Source organism: Phyllostomus hastatus, unplaced genomic scaffold, assembly GCF_019186645.2.
Source record: "Phyllostomus hastatus isolate PE091 unplaced genomic scaffold, TTU_PhHast_1.1 phas_contig_477, whole genome shotgun sequence".
Lineage (NCBI taxonomy): Eukaryota > Metazoa > Chordata > Mammalia > Chiroptera > Phyllostomidae > Phyllostomus > Phyllostomus hastatus.
In genome coordinates, this window is record NW_025333889.1 from 1899903 (window position 1) to 1918123 (window position 18221).

At 67.7% G+C, this 18221-nt stretch overlaps 3 protein-coding genes across 10 annotated transcripts in view; 1 reads left to right on the top strand and 2 right to left on the bottom strand.

Annotated features, from left to right (window-relative positions):
* The first annotated feature begins 3407 nt into the window (after positions 1 to 3407).
* On the top strand, positions 3408 to 12236 carry RAB17 (RAB17, member RAS oncogene family). 2 transcript variants are annotated; one of them, XM_045845713.1, is made up of 6 exons: positions 3408 to 3594; positions 6590 to 6743; positions 8892 to 9043; positions 9725 to 9902; positions 11059 to 11152; positions 11392 to 12236. In XM_045845713.1, the coding sequence occupies exons 2-5, from the start codon at positions 6593 to 6595 to the stop codon at positions 11133 to 11135; spliced, it is 558 nt and encodes a 185-aa protein (XP_045701669.1). In that variant the 5' UTR covers positions 3408 to 3594; positions 6590 to 6592; the 3' UTR covers positions 11136 to 11152; positions 11392 to 12236. The 2 variants fall into 2 exon arrangements, with proteins under 2 accessions (XP_045701669.1, XP_045701668.1); XM_045845712.1 differs by having other exon boundaries at positions 3413 to 3594; positions 9777 to 9902.
* A 1142-nt stretch (positions 12237 to 13378) lies between these two features.
* On the bottom strand, positions 13379 to 15825 carry PRLH (prolactin releasing hormone). Its single transcript, XM_045845652.1, has 3 exons — positions 15813 to 15825; positions 14154 to 14312; positions 13379 to 13563 (listed from the first exon to the last, which is right to left on the bottom strand). Exons 1-3 carry the CDS (start codon positions 15823 to 15825, stop codon positions 13379 to 13381), a joined length of 357 nt encoding a protein of 118 aa, XP_045701608.1.
* Positions 15826 to 16347: 522 nt separating this feature from the next.
* Positions 16348 to 18221, bottom strand: part of MLPH (melanophilin) — a 31199-nt gene continuing 29325 nt past the window's right edge. For all 7 annotated transcript variants that reach the window (XM_045845623.1, XM_045845626.1, XM_045845620.1 and 4 more), the window contains one exon: positions 16348 to 16870. In XM_045845623.1, the coding sequence (XP_045701579.1) occupies positions 16844 to 16870 (27 nt within the window). In that variant the 3' untranslated portion in view covers positions 16348 to 16843. The remainder of the gene's footprint in view (positions 16871 to 18221) is intronic.

The window sequence follows — 18221 nt, forward strand, 5'->3', positions numbered from 1 at the left end:
TGGGGGGAGACAGGAGGCAGACCCGGCGCGTGTCTGCAGGTGCCCGACCTCCCAGCCGGCCTTCATCCCGCCGTGGGGTGGGGGGACGGGGCGTGGGGGGTGAGTCGGTCCCTCGCTGCTCCCGTGCAGCGAGTGTAGGGGGTCCCACTGGGGGCCTGGGGGCTTGGGAGGGTTGGGTGGCAGCTGGGTGCTGGGTGCTGCTGGGGGTGGGAGGGGGGTGGGTTCTGCTCCGGAGCCCCTTTCCCGGGGAGGCTGGTGGGTCCGGAAATCCAGGGAGGGCTGGGCCGGAACAGGGAAAAGAGAGGGAACCCCGCAGCCAGGAGGCCGGATGACCCCGAGACACAGCCTGTCGGTCAGACCTCGGGTATTTGTATGCCCAGAGCTGAACCCCGCAGCACTCCCCGCCCCCGCCCCCGCCACTGTCCGCCTTGACCTCCCGCCAGAGCTCCTGGTGCGGCCAGCCGGGCGCGAGGGCGAGTGACTTCACCGTCAGCGCCGAGAGTGCCTAACCGCGGCCGACAAGCCACACACGGGAGCCCCTTCCCTGGCTCCGCCCTCCGGCCCCAGGTGTCCTGCTTGTGGGGCCACAGCGGAGTCGAAGGTGGCCGTGTCCCCGAGCCCACGGACACTCGGTCCCAGCTTGCCCCCCAGAGACGTGTGGTCTGCTCGCTTAGCAGCGGTTTCGGCCGGCGAGCCCCCTCTCTCGCCCAACTGTGGGTGCCGTGCGCCTTTGCCACGACGTCAAGCACAGAATTCACTCTTCGAGGACTGTCCCCAGACAGAAGGGGGGGCAGGGCCACGTGGCCCGTGGTCAGGGAAACCACGACACGGCCCGTCAGAGGACTCGGAGCCCCGCACGGACCGTGGGGTCTGCAGACGAGGGGCGTGAGGCACCGGCGCCCACACGGTGGCAGTTCCGCAGGGAAGGTGGGGGAAGGGAACGCAGAGGAGAAGGGAGGGGGACGGGAAGGAGGGGCAGAGGGAGCAGGCGGACCCAGTGCGGGGGATGGGAGACCCGGGCAGAACCCGTCGGTACCTGCCCTGAAGGCAAGCGGACCGGACGCCCCGACCTGGGGGCGGGACGGTCAGCCGGGATGAAAGCCAGGCTCAGCTCCGTGCGCCATTTGCAGGGACGCACACCCGGCAGGAAGACGCAGACGGGCGGAGGCCCGGCCTGTGGGGAACGCACGTGCCCTGGGGGTCCCAGGAGCCGGTGGGGAAACGGGGGTGGGGCCTGGAGGCCAGGCCCACAGGAAGGGGTGCGGCTGGGAGAGGGCCAGCGGCGGGGGGCCTGGCTGGGAGGGCAGGGGCGAAGTTAGATGCTCCTAGTCCAGGACTTACACAGTGCCCGGCACACAGTAGGTGCTCAGTACAAGGTGGCTCCTAGTCTTCACCCTCACCCCTAGCCTCCCACCCTCACCCCTCCGGCCACCTGCCCCGGACGCCACACTCGGTGACAGAGCCCCACAGGGCCCCCCGGTGCCACGCGCCAGGCCCGCACACGGCCCTCACGCTGACGCTGGGCTCAGAAAGCTTCTCCTCCACCTGCCTGTCTGTCCGCATTTCTCCCTGGGAGGAGGAGCCCTGACCCTTCCCCTTCCGCGGGTGCCCTCTGCTCCTTAGCGTCACCCTGTGTGACCCGGGGCGGCCACCTCCGTGCGGGCTCTGTCCTGTTGCAGCCAGCCTGGGTGCCCCGGGGCCGGACCTGGCTCTGCCCCCCTCCGCCCAGCCGGGCCGGCAGCCAAGCCCCAAGCTGACGGCGGAGCGGAGGAATCTCACTTAAGCTCAGGAATCCCTGCTGGAATTTTCCGTTGAGATAAGCGAGGGTGCAGGTTTTGGGCGAGGCAGCGACCGGTCCCACCCTTGGGAGATAAGGGTCTGCGGGAAGGTCTGCGCTGCAGATAACGATCCCTCATCCCTCCCCTGCCTGGGGGCCCCTCAGAGGAAAGGGCACGTGCCACCTGCCTGGGCCGCACCAGGGTCTCTTCACAGGAGAGGGGGCCATGGGTCTGGGCGAGGTGCGTGCCCCCGGCCCTGAGAAGCGCGTCCATCCAAACCTCGGCAGTGTTCACGCAGCCAGCGCAGGCCCGGCCGCATGAGCCCGGCAGGGGAGGGTAGGAAGGTATCGAAGGCTGATCTCCGGGAGAGGAACCGGGTGCCTGGCTGCCTCGGGCCGTCACTGTCACCAGGAGCAGAGGCTGAAGAGCCCGTTGCTGCTGCCACTGCACGGAGATCCCTCAGGCCCGGGGTGGGCGCTCAGTCCGGACCGGCCCCAGGGGCCCCCAAGGCCCCCGAGGCTCCAGGATCCCGTGGTCGTGCCCCCCTTCCCAAAGGGGCGCGTGCGGGTGGAGCGTGTGCCCGCACGCGGCGGCCTGGGCAGGCGGCTCAGCGGGGACTGGCCCTGTTACCCCTGATACAGGAGAGTGGATCCAATGCCCAGAGCGAAAGTCTAAGGGTCGCACAGCCACGGCCGAGCAAGGCTAGCCGTGGTCATGCAAGTCAACGGCTCGTGCGTTGCCCTTGCCTAACTGGTGTGCGCCTGCCCGCGGGCCGGTGGGGTTCGGACCCGCGGTCTGTGGTCGGCGTCCATCCTCCCTGCCGGCTGCGTGTTTGCGCCCCAGCCTGGTCCATACCTCCACGGGGGGCGGGGTCTTCTGGCTGAAGCGTGAGGGCCTCTGGGTCCCCCACCCCCCCGGCGGGCGGCTCTCTGCGGGCTGGGGTCCGGGCACAGCGGCCAGCAGTGAGGGGAGGTGGGGAGGCTGGGCCGACGCCCTCGCCCGGGGGGTGAGGAACAGAGGGGCTGGCTGGTGAGGACCCTGCGGAGTTTGGGGAGAAGGCCCCTCCAGGTCGGGGGGTCATTGGTTGTTCGGGGTCAGCCTGAGCCTGGGGCCCCGGGGGTGGTCTCACTGCGTGTCACCTGGGCGACGTGCCCACCCTGTGAGCTCTGGTTCAGACGCTGACAGGGCAGGCTTCTGCGGCAGCTCCCGGGGTCCTGCCTGGCTGCGACAGCTCCACAGAGGAGCACAGTCGGGCTGGGGGGTCACCAAGCAGGCAGATGGAGCTACAGGGTCCTGTCCCCAGGTGGCCCCGGCCCAGCCCACCTCGTCCCTGCAGCGGGCCCCAGGAGCTGGCTCACAGCCGTCCGTGGAAGGGCTGTGCTCACCTGCCCGAGACGCCCCTCCCCTTCTGGGCTGCCAGCAGCCCGGAGGGGGGGGCGCAGGGGAGTGGCTGCTGATCCGAGGCCCCTGCCGGGCCCAGGAGCTCCGCGTGCCAGGCGGCAGCAAACACCGGACAGGAGCCTCACTTCCGGCTGGCGCCCAGGTGCTCCTGGCGCCGGCTCTAAGGTCCAGCCTCCCGCCCTGCCCCTGTCCCAGGTGACCACATGACCAGAGGACCTTGCCCCGGGAGCCCAGCAGGAGGAAGTGGCCTGACGTGGGGCTGGGCCGGGTCAGGGGCCGGGCACTGCCTCGGGCAGAGACTGCTGGGTCCCCCGGGGCTGCGGAGCCCTGCCTACCCCCCCTCCCCGGCTGCCCCCGCTGCCGCCCAGCTGCCCGGTTCGGGAAGCCGCCCCCGCCCCCAGACAGAGAGACTCAGGTAGGGGCCCCGCAGGGCCTGGGGGCGAGGGGCTGCCAGGCTTCCTGGGAGTGACCGGGCCTGGGGGTCTGTGAGCTGTCGGTTCAACGGCTGCGCGCTGGGCAGAGTGTGCGTCTGCGTGTGTCTGTCTGTCTCTGTGTCTCTGTGTGTCTGTGTGTCTCTGTGTGTGTGTCTCTGTGTCTCTGTGTGTCTCTGTGTGTCTGTCTCTGTGTGTCTGTGTGTATATCTCTGTATGTCTGTGTGTCTCTGTCTCTGTGTGTGCATCTGCGTGTGTCTGTCTGTCTCTGTGTCTCTGTGTGTCTGTGTGTCTGTCTGTCTCTGTGTCTCTGTGTGTCTGTGTGTGTCTCTGTGTGTCTGTCTCTGTGTCTCTGTGTGTATGTCTGTGTGTCTCTGTCTCTGTGTCTCTGTGTGTCTGTGTGTCTCTCTGTGTGTCTGTCTCTGTGTCTCTGTGTGTGTATCTCTGTATGTCTGTGTGTCTGTGTGTGTCACTGTGTCTGTGTGTCTGTGTGTGTCTGTGTGTGTCTGTGTGTCTCTGTGTGTATGCATGTCCACCCGAGCCTGTGCGTGCTCCCACCTGCGAACCGCCGAGGGCACGCGAGGGAGGAAGCCCGTTCTGTGGGGGTCCACCTCGCGGTGTTTGGACTGGGGTGGGGGCAGGGTCCTGCTTAAAGTTCTGAGACAGGCCTCACAGTGAAGGGCTGTGGGAGGGGGCCCCAGGTGCTCACGGGAACCCCGGGTTCCTTACGTGCTGGGAAGGGCCACCCCCACAAGGGACGCCTGACCAGAGACCAGCAAACCAGAACTCCTGCAGTGACCCCCCCAGAAAGACTGGTTAGGGTTGCAGTCCTACCTTCCCTTCCGGGGACCGGGGACGGGCTTGCAGGAGGCGCAAGGCCCTCTCCAGGTGCCGGGAGGCCCTCCCTGCAGCGGGAAGACCCCAAGACCCTCCTGGTGACACCTGCAGGCGGGGGCAGGCCTCACGGCGCCAGCTTCCTCCCTGAGCAGAGGGCTCCCGCCTCTCATCACGGAGCGCTCGCCCCTGCAACCGCACAGAAAAGGGTGCAGGACGGTGCGTAGTGGGTCCGATTTAGTGCAGAGAAAAACGCTAACGCCAGCCCAGACGCGGTCGGAGGGTAGCGGGGCAGCCAGCCGGGGCGGCGGTGGGAATGTCACGCAGGGGTGAAGCCGGTAGATCCTACGCAGCAACGTTGATACGGGTTATTGCGTCAAAGGCAGGACACGAATGTGCACGGTAAACCTGCGGGTTTGGGTTTGTTCGTTTTTAAGTTTCATTAAAAAAACAAACCTCGAAGGAAGCAGGCAAAACGGGACGCCTGGCTGTTTTGAGGGCACTCGGCGATGCGTCACGTACGGAGTTCGTGACGACGGTGACGTGGCTGAGGCCACAGCGGGAGGGGGAGACGGACCATTTACAAATGGTCCAGCGAGCGACGGTGGAGGTGGAACGAGACCGGTTCTTGGAGAAGGGGACGGGCACTGCCGGCCCGTGGCTGCTTGACTGACGGCTACTGATGGGGCTGGACACCTGCTCGGGGAGGGGCGAGGATGGCAGCTGGAGCCAGGAGGGATGGGCCGCGGCCCGAGGGGCGTTTGCATCAGCTGGGACCGAGGGCAAGGAGCCGGCCGAGCCACCCTCTCCCGGGCCGGTCCCCAGCTTCTCGGACGGTGGGGCTGGCACCCAGTCTCCGGCCGCCCGGGACTGGGAGGCGACTCCGAGTTCCCTTCTCCGGCGGGGCCTCTCTCGCAGTTCCGGACCCGGCGGGCCACCGGGCTGTGAATTTTACTCCCGGACGGCCGGCCGGCTGCCCCTCCAGGGGCTTTCGCACGGGCTCCCGCGGGTTACTCCCCTTCCTCTGCCCCTGAGCCCGGCTTTCCGCCAGCGGGTCGGAGACCCGTGGGATGAATTGCTCCGAGGTCCTACCCTGCACGGGGGGCGGGTTCTCGGGGAGCAGACTGGCCCCGCCGGGCCCCTCCCTGGCTGGCGGCGGTCTGGGACATGTAGGAGTCCGGGGTGGCGCCCCCACACCCCCACGGGGCCTGGGCCAGGTCGTTCCCACAGAGCCTGCTCCCTGCAAATGCCCCGCTGAGGCCCCGCTCCGTCCCGGGTCACCCCTCCGCTGCCTCAGGCCCCCGACACGGCCCCCCACTCAGGCAGGTGCTTCAGAACGGCGATGTCGTGACGGGTCATTCTCCTCTCCCTGAGTCTCCCTCCCTCCCTTCCTTGGAACACCAACTTCGGTTTTAGTCAGATTTTTGAAACACCAGGCTTTCTAGGTAGGTTTTTTTTTTTTTTTAAGATTTCTGTTTATTTGTTTTCTAGAGAGAGGGGAAGGGGGGGAGAAAATGAGGGAGAGAAGGGTCAGTGTGTGGTTGGCTCTCGCACGCCCCCTACTGGGGACCTGGCCTGCAACCCAGGCATGTGCCCTGACTGGGGATCGAACCAGTGACCCTTGGGTTTACAAACCAGCACGCAATCCACTGAGCCACACCAGCCAGGGCGGTAGGTTGCCCTTTGAGAGGCAAACTTTAATCCACGAATCCCAAACAGCAGGAGCACTTTCCCTCCCAGGTGTTTGCGACACTCTCGGGAAGAAGTAGTCGGTTTTGGAAAGGGAGGGTTAGAGGGACGGGGACAGTCAGCCCGCAGGGCGGCCGGCCCGTCGTGGTCGCGGCTCAGGGCTGGGCCATCGGCTGTGCAACCGTCTCTTCCGGCACCAGTGACACGCCTTCCACGCACAGCTGCACGGCACCCCTCAAACACAGCTCCGGGCCCCGCCGTCCTGGTGGGGACGTGGGGCTCAGACCAGAGCAGGGGTGCCGCCCCCCGGCCTCCGACGTGGAGTGCTGCCCGTCTGTCCTGTCTGTCCATCTGTCTGTCCATCCCTCTGCCAGGGGGCATTGCTGCAGGTTGAACCAGCTACGGCTGTCCAGTGGCGGCCGCCGGGCCGCCTGCAGCCGCTGTGTGTCTCCGCAGGGCATGGCGCAGGCGGCCGGGGCCCTGCGGCCGGGGGCCGGGCCACCCCACGTGTTCAAGCTGGTGCTGCTGGGGAGCGGCTCCGTGGGCAAGTCCAGCCTGGCCATGCGCTACGTGAAGGACGACTTCAGGAGCATCCTGCCGACCGTCGGCTGTGAGTGACAGACCGGCCGCCCTGTGTCCGTCCCCCAGGGGAGACGCCAGGGTGCTGCCCAGGGTCGGGGGGCACCTGGGACACGGCCGAGTTCAGCGGTCCTCCTTGGTTCGATGAGGCCCCAGCCCCCGGCGCCAGCATTGACGCACTGAGCACCCTCTTTGTGGCGGCGGCTGCACCCGGGGCTGGGGGCGTCGAGCCGGGGAAGCCATCCTTTGCTTCCAGCAGCTAAGCCCCCCACCGGGGCCAGGCAGCCTTTGGGGAGGGGGGACACTGTGATGATCTCCTTATTAGCGAGGAAATGAATTGCACTCTCCATCACTCTACATTGGTTAGCACGGTATCACCCTGTCTTCTATATGATTCTAGCTGTCACGCTATTGCCCTGGTTAGACGTGGGCGTTGCCATTTTTGGGAGAGGAACTGGACCGTCGTCCACCCTCAGCGTCTGTGGAAGCTGCCGTGCTCACAAACCCCCACCGAGGGCGGGCGGGCGGGCACTGGGCTTCTTCCTCAGGCGTGGCCTTGGCTCCGCAAACAGAACCTCGTGTCTGTATGCGGGGGAGGGGCGAGCGGAGGAGCAGAGCCCCGGGGTGACAGGGTGCTGGCTTCCCAGAGGGGCAGCCGGGGGCGCGCAGGCGGGGGGCCGAGGGCCCTGTTGCGGGGCGCTCAGTAAACGTGAGCTGATGACCAAATGTCTCCATGTTCCCACCGGGGACACGGGATGGTAGAGTCCCCTGCGGCGGGCCCCCTGTGAACCCTGACTTAGGAGGTCTTCAGTCGTGGATTGCTGCGTCTGGATGTAAGGTCGTCACCCTTGGGTGCTGCCCCCTTTCCTCAGACGCCCACCCCACACTCCCGAGAGCAGGGTGTGACCAGGCCTGGCAGGTCCCTGCTGGTGCCAGCTTCCGGGAAGGCAGCTCCAGGACGCCCCAACTTTTGGGAAGATCGGGGGTCCCTGGCCCCCCTCGGGAGGGTCTGGACCTGAGGGTGAGTGTGTGGGGTGGCTCCACAGTAGAGGGCGCCGGAGCACAGGGCTTGGCTCTGCCCAGCAGGTCCCGGGCTGCGCGGTGCGCCAGCCACCCCAGGGCAAGGCCCCGCCCATGCAGAGGAAGTGGAGGGGGAGCTGGAATTGCAGCAACAGATAGACAGGGAGCTGAGTCAGAGTCAGAGTGGGACCCCCAAGTGAGCACAGCCCCCCGGGGAGCTCAGCCTGCTGGCGGGAGACTCCTGGCCACCCCCAGGGACCACGAAGGCTTCGGGCCCCTGCAGGAGGGGCTGGCAGGGGGGGCAAGCGGCTGCCCACTGCTGGAACCCTCTGGCCACAGCAGGGGAGCTCCGCCCATTCGCTGTTGCACCTTTGTAGGGACATCTTTTGGGGGGATAGTGACACCTAGTGGTCGTGTGCGCACTAGCCAGCGGGAGCCACAACGAGTCCCAGACGATAGGCCCGTGTGGGAAGCGTGCATTTCTGTTTTAAGCCAGGCAGTTGGGGGTCTTGTGTTACCGCCGCCCCAGGGCGCTGGCCTGCTGGCCTACTGGCCTCACAGAGCCAGTCCCGTTCCACGCACACGGCTGCGGTTGCCAGGCTTTCCCAACAGGCTCCACACTCCACGCGGGGCGGGGGCTGGTGGAAGGGGCAGCAGCTTTGCCAGGAGCCCTCCCCCGCCTTGGCAGGCCTACTCTGCTGGCTCCGCCCCCAGGCCCTCCGCTGGCTCCGCCCCCAGCCCTACTCCGCTGGCCCCGCCCCCAGCCCCTCTGGGATCCCCTCTCCGCCTCCCCACTGGTTCTGACTACCACGCACCCCGCACTCGGCGAGGGCAGAGCGCCTTGGCCTTAGCACACGGCCGTTTGAAAACGACGCCGCTTCGGCAAGCAAAGCCCAGAGTTTTGAGCTAGGGCCCCGAGGGTTTCTCTTCCCGCTCAAAGCCTCTGCGTACCTGACAGGGGGTCCACCGCACATCTCTCGCGACATTTGGCTTTTGACGGAAGCCGCCACCTTCCAGGACACGTGTTGCTCGGCCTCCCCGGCTGTGGGCGGCGGGAAGCACGTGCCTCTGCCGGGGTGCTGGGACCAGGGGGCGGGGCGGCCCAGCCCAGCCCGGGCGCGGGGGAAGGGCGAGCCACCCCCGGGTCTCCGTGTTCCAGGTGCGTTCTTCACCAAGGTGGTGGAGCTGGGCGCTGCGTCCGCGAAGCTGGAGATCTGGGACACGGCCGGCCAGGAGAAGTACCACAGCGTCTGCCACCTCTACTTCCGGGGCGCCAACGCCGCGCTCCTGGTGTACGACATCACCAGCAAGGTAAGGCTGCGGTCGGCTCGCGCCGCCCCCTTCTGGAGGCGCCTGCCTGCGCTCTCCAGGGCACCGTGGGTGGGACCGGCCCGTCCTAGTGCTTTGTGGCAGCATCACGACAGCCAGCAGGGGCGTGCCCACGGAAGCGGGTCGCCTCCTGCAGGAAGCCCTCCCTGACCACCCCTTCTCTGTGTGGCTGGGTTTGTGCCCCTTGGTGGTCCTCCTGGAACACCCCGCACCTCTGTCATTGTCTCTCCGGACTTCTGGAGTGCCCACAGGTTGACGAGGGCGTGTCACAGAAGCAGGAGGGACACAGCCCCTGGCTGCACACCCTATACAGAGAGTGTCCCGGGGCCGGAGGGGGGAAGGGCGGACAGGACAGCCGCTGAACCAGCCCTGGCCCAGTGTGGGAGGGCTTCCTCCTGGAGGGCTCCTGCAGAGCTGTGTGTGTGTGTGGGGGGGAGAAGCAGGGGCCCACCCTGCTGCCGGGGGCAGGGGAGCAGCTGCGGAGGGAGCTGCCGGAAGCGGGCAGACTCGGTCAGCTTTGCCGCCAGGAGGGAAGGGGCAAGCGAGGTGGGAGAAGAGAAGTGTCCTCCTGCAGGGACGGGGCAGCCGGGGGTGGGAGCAGTCATGGCGTCAGTGGGGTCGCTGAGAATCCTTCACAGTGCGGCCTTCTCTCTCCCGGGACAGCGGCGAAACCGCCCACACGTCTTGCCCTGCGTTCCCGTGTTTCCCGTTCCAGGAGTCCTTCCTCAAGGCTCAGCAGTGGCTGGCCGACCTGGAGAAGGAGTTCTCCCCGGGGGAGGTCGTGGTGATGCTGGTGGGCAACAAGACGGACCTGGGCGAGGAGCGGGAGGTGGCGCTGGAGGTAGGACTGGGGGGGGGGGCACGGCGTGTGCGACTGTGTGTGTGTGCTGTGTGTGTGTGCATTGTGTGTGCGGCTGTCTGTGTGTGCTGTGTGTGTGCACACGGTGTGTCTGTGGGGGCGTGTGTTGGTGCACGCAGGGCAGGTGACTGTGTGTGCGGATCCCGGGAGAGGCGTTGGGAGGAACAGAGAGGAAGTGCAGGAGAGGGACCCGCGAGGGGGCAGGAGGGGGCTGGGCTGCTGGGCTGTCGGGCTGCCGGAGGGGGGGAGCCAGGAGCCCTGGGGAGTGGGCGGTGGTGCGGGAGGCCTTGGGGCTCGGAGGCCGAGGCCCCACGTGCTGCGGTGAGAATGGGGGGCTGTTCTGGGGCTGCAGTGAGCCCCCGGAGGGTGTGTGTCCCTGGGGGTGGGGACCAATGTCGAAAGGGCACCCCTTGTCCTCCTTGGAGAGTCAGGCAGTCAGGTGAGGAGGGGTCAGGCCCGGGACACAGGCGGGGGGAGCCCTAGCATTGTAGTCCAGCTCTGGGGATGCGGCCTGCCCTGGCTGATGTGATGGGGGGGGGCCTGCAACCCAGACCCTGTGGAGGCAGCACCCTGGAGCCCGAGCAGCCCTCCTCGTCCTCAGAGTCAGGGAAACCCAGGGGCGGGGCCTTCACCCATCAGCCCCCTGTCCCAACACCAGTCGTGGGCCGGCCACCACCTTCCTGGGTGCCTGTCCCTCGGGGTGCACTCTGCAGCCCTGCTGCTGTCCCCTGGGCCCTGGGACCTCCCTGCTTCACACAGGCCGGGTCCGTGTGGGAGACACAGGGGGACCCAGAGGAAGGGCCGCGCAGGTGCCGGGGAAGGTGGCCTCCCCAGACTTGGCTCCCCGGCCCCCGCCGCCCCCGGCCCGGGTCCCCGAGAAGCAGCGCTCGGCCACGAAGAGGGGACGGACGCGTCGGTTCCCAGGGGCTGCACCCGCCGTTCGGGCCTCGCCGTTGGGAGGCAGCGGCCCGCTCGGTCTGCAGCGAGCTGGGAACGAGACCAAACCAAGCCCCAAACAGAAGCGGCGACCCAGCCGCACTCGGCCGCTGAGGACCGGCAGAGGAAAGGCATTTATTTGCCGCGTGTCCTCGGGGAACTCCTTGTAAGTGCCGTGGGGCTTCCGTGCCGTCTCCCACAGGAAGGCAAGGAGTTTGCCGAGAGCCAGCGCTTGCTGTTCATGGAGACCTCGGCCAGAGCCAACCACCAGGTGACTGAGGCCTTCAGCGCGGTTGGTGAGTGCAGGCCCCGGAGAGCCCGGGGGGGTGGGGTGGGCAGGGGGGGTCCTCCCTGCCTCTGCGTCGGCTGGCCTGCTCTGCGCCCCGAGCCAGCAGGAGGTCACCAGGGGCTGGACGGAGAGCGGGAGAGTCAGGGCACGAGCAGGGGAGGGTGGGGGCCCTGGACTGCCGGGGTGGGTGGGCGGCGCCCTGCTGGGGGACTGTCCCCCCACCACCCTCTCCTTCTGTGCCCCCAGCCCGGGAGCTGCTGCGGAGGGCAGAGGAGAGGGAGCAGCAGCAGACCCCGAGGGGAGACGCCCGGCTGGCCTTGAACCAGGGGCCCGCGGGGCGGGCCAGGTGCTGCGCCCGCTAGGAGCGGCCGCTCCAGGAGGGGCCCGGGGAGGGTGCCCCCGGCCTGGCCCCAGCTGGTCCTCCGGGTGAGCCGCTGCCAGCTCCGTGTGGACGGCGGCCCTTGACCCTGGTGCGGCGCTGGGGCTGGCTGGTCCCCCTGGAGGGGCCCGAAGCCGGCACCCCCCAGCACAAGTGCTCCCCAGAGCCTTGGGGGTCATTTGGGAGGGGACTGCGTCCGATGGCCTCAGGGCCCGCCCCCGGGCGCAGACCGAACCCCAGGTGCCCAGGCCAGGCGCGCCCGCCCCTGCCCGGCCTGCCTGGCGTCCCCTTGGCGGGGGCTCCGGGCTCAGAGGAACGGAACGGTCACAAGGGAAACAGGGGCCGGGGCGACACAGGGCCTGGACCGCCGTGGTGGGTGCTCGGTCCTCTGACCCCGGGGGCTGGGCTCGACCCCGCCTGCTGCTGGGAGTGACCACAGGACGGAGCAGGCCCGGGGCAAGGTGGCCGCGCCCCGGGTTGGTGGAGTGACCCGCACAGCGGTGGGCCCCTGTTCTCTGGGCCTCAGAGAAGCTCCCCCAGGAGGGAGGGGCGGGGCCGGTGGGGGCTGCGGGCGGGGGGCTCTGTCCCAGCTGCGAGTTTGCCGAGGCCCCGCGGGTGTCCCCTGAGCTCACGTGAGGATGCGCCTGCTCGTCCAAGGTGGACACTGCGCCCCTGAGGGGCTTTTCTCCGAAAATTAAACCGCTTTCTAGAACCTGGTCTGTGGCGAGTTCGTCATGTGGGAGGGGGGGCTCTCATCGCAAACATATTTGAGGTGGGCTGGTCTCTGTGAGGCTGCGTCATCCTGGGGGGCGTCCCCGCCAAGGTCACGGCCCCTCCCACGGGGCCTCCCTCCCGCATCCCGCAGACCAGTGCCCTGAGCCCTCCCTGCAGCCCCCCCCCACCCCTGCGCCTGGGCGGTGCTGCCCTGGTGGGAGGGGGTGGGGTCCCGGTGGGGGCGGCGTCTGTTCTGGGGGGAGGGGACCGCCCGGGTGTCCCCTGGGTCAGCCTGCCGCGGCGCTTGCTCTCCAAGACACTTCTCGTGTGACCTGTGACCCCTCCGGACGGAAGGAAGCGGAGTGGGTTTCCCAAGGCTCTCTCTGGCCGTGACCTCGGAGGGAAGCGGAGGGACAGGTCAAGGACTAGAATGGCTTCCCAGAGGGCCGGGCCCGGGGTTTCGCCCCCGTCTTTCTTAGACCGTCGCGGAGCTGAAACATGAGAGCTCACTGCCCGCTGTGCTGCGGTCTCTGGCCGCAGCGGATGTGGATGGACACTGTTTCCTGCCTTCGCTCCCTCGGCTGCCCTGTGGCACCAACCGGGGTGGGGGTGGGTGGGGTCGGGGTGGGGTCAGGGTGTGGGAGGGTGGGACCCACCCTGGAGGCTGCGCGAGCCCAAGCTTCCCCTGGCCACTAGGGGGCGATCTACACTCGCCTGATTAAGACCAGCAGCCCCCTGCTCCCACTCTGGAGTCTTCACCGGGATACAAGGATCTCCGGGTCCAGGACGGCACCCCGGGGGGCCGGTCTGTGAGCCCGGGGCCTGCCTGAGCTCAGAGGTGCTGAGTGCTGCCACCTGCTGGCGGGCCAGAGGCAGAGCGGGCACCTCCGATTAACCTGGGTGGGGGGGGGGTGCAGGTCTCCATTGGTGGCCTTGCCACTGCCCCATCTGACAGGTGGCGGCAGGCTGGCTGCAGGTGAACAAGACGACCCGGGTCCTCTGTCCCCTGCTGAGCACCCTCCGGACTGCTGGACTCTGAGGGTCCCCGCCGTGTCACCACACAGACGCGTGTACATGAGGCGTATTTTATTAGGTTGGCGGGAAGGCAGCCCTGGTGGGGGGTGGGGGGAAGCTGCTGGGTCACTCCTGCTGCGCTCGGCTGTCAGCCACCCTGGGGGGGATCCGAGACTCCTTCCAGGGGGAAGCTGCCTGATGGTGCCACAGGCCCAGCCTCGGGACGGTCCTCAGGGCCACAGTCCTCCGGCCGAAGCGGCCCACGGGCCTGATTCTGCGGCCCGTGTACCAGGCGGGGTCGATGTCCGGGGCTGGAAGGAGGGTGCAGAGCAGTTGTGCCACGTCCCCCCGAGTGCCCAGGTTCCCGCCCGCACCCCCTGTGTGCCCGGGGTCCTGCCCGCATCCCCCCAAGTGCCCGGGTCCTGCGTGTGGTGTCGTGGGCTCCCGCCTGGCCGGAGTCCAGGCCCACACACGCAGCACTGCCCACAGGGCCCTGAGCTCCCCGCCGCCCAGTCCCCCAGGCCGGGCTGGGACCCTGCAAAGCAGGGGCACCCAGAGGGCCAATTCGGGTGGTGGGGTAACTTCTGCAAACAGCAATTCAAACTCACACCAGGATCAAGGACCAAGCCCCCCGTCCTGCCCGCCCATTCCTGTGCCGGGGCTGGGCGGAGCCTGCTCGGCCCCAAGGCCGCCCGGTGGTGGGAGGAGAACCCCACAAACCTCTGCTGGGCGGGGACGCTGGGAGGCAGGCGGCAGGGCCCTGTGGGCTGAGGACTGGTGAAGAGCGGGCACCCCCCACCCCCCAGAGCTGGGGTACTTAGTGAGGGCCGTGCCCAAGGTGAGGAGGCGTGGCGGGTCTGGGAGGGGCGGGTCAGGGAGGCCGGCCGGGCCGGGCACTCACTGCGGGTCTCCATGGAGTGCTGGTGGGCTCGGCTGGCGGCCCCCTGCAGGGCCAGGCCCAGCAGCAGCAGGCACAGGAGCCAGGCCTGCAGCAGCTCTGCCCCCCTGTGTCCTCGCCGGGGGCCGGCTGGCGGTGGGGTCCCACACGGAAGGGCACAGCCTGGGGCAGAGGGGCAGGAGCCACGTTACACTCTCGGGGGCACAGAGCTGGGACCCTAGATACTGTAAGCGCTGTGTGTGTGTGTGTGTGTGTGTGTGTGTGTGTGAGAGTGTGTGCATGTTAGTGTGTGTGCATGCACACATGCGAGGGTTGTGGTCAGGCATGTGCTTGTGTTTGCATGTGCGTGTGAGTGTGCACATTACCGGCTCCATCCAGGGCGGGTGAGCACAGAGGCGGTGGGCTGCCCTGGCAGAGTCCCCCCGGGGCCTGCTCTGACCTCTGCGCAGACAGCACTCGGGGAGGTGACCGCGAGTGTCAGCCTCTGCCGGGCTCTGTCCTCAGAGGGAGCGGGCGGTGTCTGAGCTCTGGACGCAGGGAGGTGGGCAGTCCTGGATGGCTCGGTCCGTCCGTCCGACCGTCTGCACGAGGGGACCAGGAGGGTGGGAGGCCCCTGCAGGGCTGTGTGCAGAGCGCCTGGCCCAGGGCAGGGGGGCAGAGGCCAGCGGGTCTGTGGGGAGCTGCAGCTGGGGAGGGGGCACTTGGGCAACCCGAGTCAACCACGGGGAACTGGAAGGCCAGGGAGCTGGGGGGGGCTGCGGGGCTGGGCACGGACCAGGCTCAGGGTTCTCTCCCTCACCCCTGCCTGAGGGAGGACGTGAGTGGACCCGGGCGCTGCAGGAGGTCGGCGTCCTCTGACCTCACCAAGTGCACGCCCCCTCCCACGACCCCAGGGCCAGTCCGCAGAGTCCGAGAGGAGCCTGCAGCAGGCAGGACCTGCTGCCATGGAGCAGGACGCCCCCTGCAGGCGGGGGAGGGGAGGGTGCTGCGGGGGAGGCAGTGACCAGCTGGACGCATCCACCCAGCAGACCAGGCGGCCCCTCCAGCCGGCGTCCCCAGCCCGCGTGCCTCAAGGCTGACCCCTCTGTCGACCTTGACTTTCCAGCCTGTCCCTGAGCCACAAGGAAGGTGCTGTCTGTCTGACGATTTTAAATGCCCACCCTTTCCCATGTGGAGAGCTAGTGGGGTGTCACACGGTGGGTAGGGGACCCCAGCTCCGATGACAGGGGCAGTACCGGGAGCCGAGTGTGAAGAGGTGTGGGCACAGGGCAGGGTGTTCGCCCCCACCCCCGCCCCGAGGGCAGCACCCCACTGGTGGAGGGCGCCCGGCTCCTGCTCGGTCCCCGCGGGCTTGCTTCCCCCCGGGTGGGGAAGGGTTTGCTGTCAGTGCAGCGGGACCCCGCCTGCGTGCTCACTGGGTGGCGCTGGTGGCCTCACCTTCTGTCTCCGCCTTCCACAGGGCTTGAGCGCTGGGTGCCCTGGGCCGGCAGGGGCGGCCCTCAGACACAGAACCGTGGGGTGGCTGTCCCCGTCTGTCCCTGCCTGTCCCTGCCAGGCCCTCACTGCTGCTGGAAGGCCCCCTGGGGTCCCTGTGGGGAGCCCTGGCCGGACGGGGCGATCCGGAGACGGAGGGCAGACCCACGGGCCTCCTGTGCTACTCACCACGGTCCCGCATGACGGTGGCGCTGCTGGTGTCCCCGGCGGTGACTCTGCCAGTAGCCAGCTCAGCTCTCTTATAGCCCCGGGAGGAAGCAGCCGCCGACCCCCCCAGACGCCCCCCACGCCCCCGCCCTGTCCCCGCCTCCCTCGCAGGTGGCGTCAGAGTGTCTGTTTTCTCCCATTTTTTTGTGAGACTCTCATTAGCGGCGTGACCTGCCCCTTCCTGGGCCGTGTAATTGCATTTGGGCCGAGCGGTTTTAAAACACATTAGCCTTCCTCCCTCACGCCGGCCTTGGGCAGACGGCGAGTCGGGCGCCCGAGGGGCGCAGGCCGCTGCCGCCGACGCAGGAGGGTGACGGTGCGGCGGCTCCCCCGCGCTCCCGTACACCGGGCGGAGGGAGAAGCCGCCCACGCCCGGCGGGACGCCCCCTCCCCCGCCCGTGACCCGCCTCAGGCCGGCCCGTCGCCCCCGTGGGGCCCGTCCTGTCCGTGACTTCCGATCTGTCTTCCTCATTCACGTTTGAAATAGACACGCTTGTTACCATCAGAAACAAATGTGTTGATTTTTATGACAAAAGCGGTTTGTGTACATTTGGAAAGGATCTCACGCGTGCAGAGAAACAGAAGAAAAAAGTGGAATCGGGGTGTGTGGGGAGGGGCGGGGCTCTGCCCCCCTCTCGTTTCTCCAGGATCGTGAGTTCAGTCACTCGTCGGGGCGGACGCCCGACGCCCCGCCCCGCCCACCCTCCCCAGAACCCCGGGCCCACGCTCCGACGCCCCGTCCGGACCCAGGGGCTGGTGCCCACTGTCGTCCCTTCGCGCCCCACTCAGGAAAGCAACACAAGAAAGGCCGCGGTGGGAGGGTGAAAGGTCAGAGCGAATGGGTCTTCCGAGTGACCTTCAAAGAGTCTGAAGGACAGCGTCCTGGAGGAGGGACAGAGCCTCTGCATTTCTGGAGGGTCCGAGTTTCCGGGGGGCGGAGAGCAAGGCGGGGTCTTCGGCTGCTCCGTCCTGTCCCGGTGACCCTCTGCCCCTCAGGGCTGATGGATCATCACGGGTTTCTGCGAAGCACGAACACACACACAGTGAGTGTGCATGCATAGGTGTGCACGCAGACACACGCGGCACACAGATGCACACATGCACAGCTGCACACAGAGGTAGACAGGAACTTAGACGTCTGAGCGTGCACGTAGAAACACAAGAGCGTGTGCACAGACACACGGGTGTGAACGTGAGCACACACACAGGAGTGCACGCAGCGATGCACACAGACGGGTGGTCAGAAGGCGTGAGTCAGCCTGCGGGGGCTCCATCAACCCCTCCCTCTCCGGGCCCTGCCTCCGGGCTGTGGGTCCGGTGCCGTGCCAGCCCCCATCAAAGGGGGTGAACGGATACAAAGTATCTGGGTAAATGGATACAAAGTACCCGGGTAAATGGATACAATGTATCCAGGTAAATGGATACAAAGTATCTGGCTGAGCGGATACAAAGTATCTGTCTGGCCCTTCAAAGCTCTGACACGTGGGAGACACGGTCTCACTTGGAAGCATTTCTTCCCTCAAGGCCTCACTGACAATTTCTTATTCATTGTCCTCCGGCCTCTGCGGGGATGGCCATGCTGAGGCCACCGTCCAGGTGCCCTCTTTCCTGGCGAAGCTGGGCCGTGCAGGGAGTCCCTGCTCTTGGTCATTTCCCCGAATGCGTGTCCCCTCGTGTGGGGTGGACTAATGGTGGCAGGGTTGAGGACGCACGCCCTGCCTCCCTGTCGCCAAGACAAGGCATGCCACAGCCAATCATGGTCGTGGCCGTGCTTTTGCGTGTCTCTGTGACGAGACCCTTTGATGGCCCTTCACAAGCAGTTCCATGGGGAGCGGGAGGCGCCAGCTCCACCTCCAGGCAGCCTGTCTGTGCTCAGATGCGTGGGGCTGCTGGAGGCCCCACTCCCCGGGGCAGGTGCGGCCGGCCGGCCAGGTGCTGGTGGGACGTGGGCGTGGGCGCTCTGGGCTCCAGGGCATTCGGGCCTTGACCCTGGACCTTGGTCTGAATCATCATGACGCCCCCAGGATGCGAGCGTGACCTCAGGGCCCCAGAGGTCAGCTGCTTAAGAGAGGGGCTGGGGTTGCCTTAGGCGGGCGGTTCCCTGGGTGACGAGGGAGGCTCCCGTGCTGCTGGGAACGCGGGGACTTCGGTGTCAGGGAAGGGCCCGCGGGCCGCACTTCTGCGGAACCGAGGGCAGAGCCTGCCGCTTCCCGGGCAGGGGGGGACAGCCCCGGCCCCAGCATCTGCAGGCGCCGTTGGCTGGACGGCCTTTACGACACTGGGCTGGCGGGGGGTGGGGGGGGTGGGGACAGGGCCCTCACTGTCGCACGGACGGTCCCCGTCCCCGAGCTGAGACCCACTGACTTATCT